This window comes from Diadema setosum, chromosome 9 (assembly GCF_964275005.1).
Source record: "Diadema setosum chromosome 9, eeDiaSeto1, whole genome shotgun sequence".
Lineage (NCBI taxonomy): Eukaryota > Metazoa > Echinodermata > Echinoidea > Diadematoida > Diadematidae > Diadema > Diadema setosum.
Genome location: NC_092693.1, coordinates 29,776,624 through 29,782,604, shown reverse-complemented (window position 1 = coordinate 29,782,604; position 5,981 = coordinate 29,776,624). Strand labels below are relative to the sequence as shown.

At 42.2% G+C, this 5,981-nt stretch overlaps 1 protein-coding gene across 1 annotated transcript; it reads left to right on the top strand.

Moving 5' to 3' along the window:
- Positions 1–3,983: 3,983 nt before the first annotated feature.
- On the top strand, positions 3,984–5,645 carry LOC140233290 (uncharacterized). The gene has a single exon (XM_072313399.1). The coding sequence runs from the start codon at positions 3,984–3,986 to the stop codon at positions 5,643–5,645; it is 1,662 nt and encodes a 553-aa protein (XP_072169500.1).
- The last annotated feature ends 336 nt before the right edge of the window (positions 5,646–5,981 follow it).

Sequence of the window (5,981 nt, the reverse complement as noted above, 5' to 3'; positions counted from 1 at the left end):
CGTGTGGACACAGGGTCGTAGTAAGATAAGTATAAATTTTAATTTTAATTGCTGCGCCATAAAATTTTACTCCGACGAGAAATCCACGTCTGAACATGGCTATTAATGTGACTAACAAAAGACATGGCAAGGGAACATGCAAGTTATGCTGAACCGAGGGGAAGGTGCATTCCAATGTCTTTTGTTAAACATTTCAGTACTTTAGCAATGATTGAGAGATGAGGTCATCGGAGGAATATCGGTTTGGAAGGATTTTTTTTTTTTTTTTTTTTTTTTGTGCGCGTTCCTAAGTAATCTAAAGAAAAATAGCAGAAAAATCGTTAAAAATGTATGGAATGTTTCTAGATAATATCTATTATTCGTTTCACCGCAAAAGTGATGTTGAGGGTATCATAAATCAACACAAATCAACATGCATTTGGATTTCAGGGCCCCTTTTAAGTGGTGCCATCGCGAACACTATATCAATAAATACTACTGCAGTTCGAAACAGATGACCTCCACGCATACAAAACTAATGTACAAATATCATTTTAATAGGTATGTAAATTCGGTATGCAGTAAGGAGGGATGCTCATGAGAACAATATTCAAGATAAATTTTTTCATTAAAGGGATAGTACAGTATTGGTGGAGATGAGAATTAGGCTTTTAACTTTTTGCGAGATACCAAGAAAACACTTATGAAATAGTGCAGGGCATAGCATTTTAAGAGGAATTCAAAGCTTATATGATGAAAATCGAGTTTAGAATGACTGAAACATCCAAAAACAAAGTAGAACAAAACGATCGTAATAACAGTTGGGTCCCACACTATGTCTTTATTAGAATCGATCTGTTTTGGATATCTCAGCCATTTCAAAACCACTTTTCATCAAATACAATGTAAAGTTGAATTCCTCATGGAATTACGGGTGCACGTCACGAGACCGACACCCACGAGTCATACAGCCCACAAGTTATACAGCTCACAAGTCATACAGCCCACGAGTCATACAGCTCACAAGTCATACAGCCCACCAGTTATACAGCCCACGAGTTCGACACTGAGTGAATAAAGCCCACGAGTTCGACATCAAGTAAAATAAGCCCAGGAGTTATACGGCTCACGAGACCGACACTACGCACAAAAGGCTCACGAGACCGACAGTAAGCAAACAAAGCCCACGAGACCGACACTACACTTAAAAGGTCCACGAGACCGACGCTACGCATACAAGGCTCACGAGACCGACATTACGCAAAAGAGGTTCACGAGACCGACACTAAGCAAAGAAGGCCCACGAGACCGACAGGATGAACAGCGCCACCTATAGACCAATAAATTGTATAGGGTGTCCTGATACTTAGCATAGGAAGATATGAGAGATGGAAAAGAAGAGTTGCCATCTCCGGCAGGGTGTAACCCCATCAGTTGCCCCCACCCCCCCCCCCCCCTGAAATGATCAGGATCTTTAATTGTGTTTGCATGGGTGTGTGTTTGTGAAACAAGATGAACAAAGTACAGCAAAAGTGTACAGTAACAGATCTTTCTACAATAAACCTGCGAGGGTGTTGATTTAGTATCAATAAAAAATAAAAATAACGTAATCGTCTATTAAGGTAGCGTAAGGGATTCGGAAAAAAATTAGATGCATCCATGAAAACAGCTATTGTATTTCACGAAAAATGTACTGTTTGGAGGAGAATAACACAAGCCACAAATTGAGGTGAATCCCTGCGATATAAAACGTTTTAATCAGTAGCATTACATTACAGTTACAGAGAAAATTACAAATAGATCTTACTGCAAAACTTCCATGCAGGAGGGTAGAAAATCTAAAATAGAATAAGTAACTAGTGAATAGGGAAAGAGAAGAGGTAAAAATTATATCCTGTCCATCTTCTAGCTAAAAACTGGGAAAGCCTATTAAAATAGCACGATGGCATTATCAAAACTTTAAAATTAATCCGTACATCGTTCTTGCCCTCTTTTTAATTCATTTGTGGGGGGTTTTTTGTCTTTTTTTTTTTGGGGGGGGGGGATGAAGAATACTAATTCTTCTATTTTTTTTTTTTGGGGGGGGAGGGGGCATGAAGAATACAATTCTATTTTTCTACTTGATAACAATGTCGCTCCCACACTTGCCCCCCCCCCCACCAGAAGTATGTAGAAATACATGTTTGATGTCGTTCATTAAATTTACAAATTACAACCGCCAGTATCTTATTTTCCCGTTCATGGAACACCTGTACAGGTGATTGGCATGTAAATGGCGCTGTTTATCCTGTCGGTCTCGTGGGCCTTCTTTGTCTACTGTCGGTCTCGTGAGCTTTCTTTTTGCTTAGTGTCGGTCTCGTGAGCCTTTTTAGCTTAGTGTTGGTCTCGTGGGCCTTTTCTGTCTACTGTCGGTCTCGTGGGCTTTCTTTGCTTAGTGTCGGTGTCATGAGCCTTTATTGCTAGTGTCGGTCTCGTGGGCTATGTTTGCTTAGTGTTGGTCTCATGAGCCTTTTGTGCGTAGTGTCGAACTCATGAGCTGTATGACTCCTGAGCCGTATAACTCGTGGGCTGTATGACTCATGGACCTATTATTGATGTCGGTCTCGGGGACCGTATGACTCGTGGGTGTCGGTCTCGTGGGATGCCCCCGGAATTACATGCTCTTCCATATTTCATAAGAGGTTTCTCATTATCTCGCACACACACACACAAAAATGTTAAAAACCTGAAATTAATAGGTCTCAACCAAAACTTTACGATCCCTTTAAAATATGAAAAAAGTCAAGAACACTAGAAACTGAAGCCCAATAAATATGTGGATTGAGTGAAAGTAACAATACTTCTTAAGAACGTGTAAGAAAATTAAAATTTATCAATTGTCATGCTCTAGGCCCATTTCCGAAGAGCCATCATAACTCTTGTTTTTCTGATATTACTCCATTTATCAAACCAAACTTGATAATGCATGTATGGAATTACACATTCCTTGATTATTTTTGTCATTTAGCGTTTAGCGGCAACGACTAATACCTTGCACGTTTTCTAGTGCCATGTCAACGCCTATATACATCTTTCAAGCTTGCAGGACTCTACGAGCTTGAAGAAAGAGACTTGAAGAATAGATTAAGAGAAAGAAAAAGGAAACACATTGGTGTATGTGGTTCCAGCCCAGCTGATGATGTAACGTATACATTTTGATCTTGTCTTCATCTTTTGGTTGAAACTTTGAGGTTGACTTTTGACTTTTGGCTTGCCTGGACTTGTTCATCCTTTCATTTTATTGTGGTCCCACACCACACTTTTGTACTGGACAAAAACCAACATGCTGAACTGAACAGAGCTGAACTTCAAGCCCCATCCACTTCTTATTATTACACGTGTAGTCTTACGTTGCTACTACTGTCTTACACAATGTAGTTCCAGCCCAGCTCATATGATGTAACATATGAATTTTATTTTTGCCAACAACGTAGCGTCTCAATATTGCAGTTTCTCAACACTTTGGATTTAAATGATAGCATACCAAAGCGATGATGGGTGCAAGCAAAAATCCTCACCAACTTCTCATTGTGTTCTTTGCTGCTATCTCAATTCTGCACACCCTACAAAGAGAGATGTGCACCACCAAGAAGCAGCTACAAAGTGTAAACTGTTCTGATGAATTTAAGGTCAGTTTTCTTGTCTCAATGTCCAAAAAGCTGAGACATGTCTCGGTAAACACACGATTGCTTGACTTTCGGTCAACATCCCCGGTTCACCTCCATCTGTTGCTCCTGCTTAGTGGTCAAGTAGAATCCAACCCTGGACCTGCTACAAGTGATCCTGAACAGGAGTATCCTTGTGCCGTTTGCGGAGGAAATGTAAATGACAGTGACCCAGCTCTACTGTGTGATGTGTGCAGCTATTGGTGCCACATCTCATGCGTTGGCATTTCGGCACACAGTTACGATCAGCTCTGTACTAAATCCAAAAGTTTTGCCTGGAATTGCTTAAAATGTGGATCGATGAACATTGGATCCAGTTATTCCTTGCAAGGACTTAATTTTACTGATGCAAACAGTTTCTCTCTACTCGAAGACAGCCAGCTTGATTCTTCAGCTTCAACAAGCTTCCCAGTCACTTCTACACCCACCAAAACAACTAACAGGCGCCCGTATGTACCACCACCCAAGCCTCACTTCTCGCCTCCACAATCTTGCCCACCAAGGACTAGACAAAAGAGCAGACGCAAGGCTTTTAAGGTCATGACCTTGAACTGCAATGGTCTGAAAGGGAGTTCCAAGCGCTCAAACTTCAATGCAGCGATCACTCATTCTCCAGACATTATCTTGGGGTGTGAATCCAAGCTGAATGCCGACATCCCTACTTACTCCATTTTTCCAGACAGCTACTTGGTTCTTCGTAAAGACCGAAATCAGTATGGGGGAGGCATTTTTATTGCTGTACGAGATGACATCACAATCAGTGAATGCCCACATCTTACTTCCGACTGCGAACTCCTATGGTGCACTCTTGAGTTAGCAAACACCAAACAGCTCTTCCTTGGTTCTTATTACTGCCCACCAAATGAGCGTCAAGCTAGTCTTACGGGGTTGGAAAACTCTCTTTCTACCTTGATGGGAAACCGGCGGAGTCATCCCAATATCCTCATCGCAGGGGATTTCAATCACCCTGACATCAACTGGGAAAGCCAGACCACAAGCAATCCCACCTCTGCCACAACACACCAAAAATTACTGGACATCCTGCTCACAAACTCCTTATTCCAGTTAGTACGTGATGTTACCCGCCCTTCATCTGGAAATGTTCTTGACTTAATCTGCACGTCAAATCCTAGCTTTGTGACCAATGTAGAGGTTCTACCTGGAATTTCAGATCACCATTTGCTGACATACACCATCAACCTGAGTCCAAACCAACAATCTAAGCCTTCACGGAAAATCCACCAGTTCAATAAAGCTGATGTCGATCAACTCCAGGAAGCTACAAGAGCTTTCTCAGCTGAGTTCTTTCTCTCAGATCCTGGAAAGCGTTCTGTTGAATCTAACTGGATGATGATCTCAAATTTCCTAAACAGGTGTTTGAGTGAACTGATCCCATCAAAGATGAGCAAAGGAAAGAGGCATCTCCCATGGATTACCCAAGACATCAAACAGAAGATGAGAAAACGTGACAGACTGTTTAAGAAAGCTTTCCGGCAAGGTACCACAGCTGCATGGAAAGACTTCAGAAAGTTTCGAAATCAAGTGGCTAAGATTGTCCATGAAGCCCATGACAACTACATAAACAACATCATTGGAGCAAGTCTGCAAGACAATCCCAAAGTCTTCTGGTCCTACATCAGAAAATGCCGCACTGAAGTGATTGGAATACCCTCCCTGCGCACTGCTGCAAAGCTATGTTCCGCAGCTGCAGAAAAGGCAGAAGTGTTGAACAACTTCTTCCACACCACTTTCACCAAGGAAGACATGCAGAATCTACCATCAAAGGACCAGTCTCCCTATTTGCCCATCGGACATCTTCACTTTGATAGGAGAGGAGTCGAAAAACAGTTACAGCAGCTAAACCCTTCCAAAGCCAGCGGACCAGACGAAATTCCACCCAAGCTTCTCAAGCTTATGGCCCACGAAATTGCTCCTGTGCTTCTTGTTTCAACAAAGTTATAACACCGGCACAATACCATCTCAGTGGAAACAGGCCCTTGTCTCCCCGATTCACAAGTCCGGTGAGAAGAATGACCCTTCCAACTACCGTCCCATCTCTCTCACCTGCGTTGCCTGTAAGATTATGGAGCACGTAATTCTTAGCCATGTCTCCAAACATCTGGCATCAAACAAGATTCTCACTGATACCCAACACGGCTTTCGCCAGGGCTTATCAGCTACCACACAGCTATCATCTGCAGTACACGACTGGTCTTCCATCCTCCAGAAACGCAGCCAAGTAGATACCATCTTCTTGGACTTCCAAAAAACATTTGATAGAGTGCCCCACCAACGACT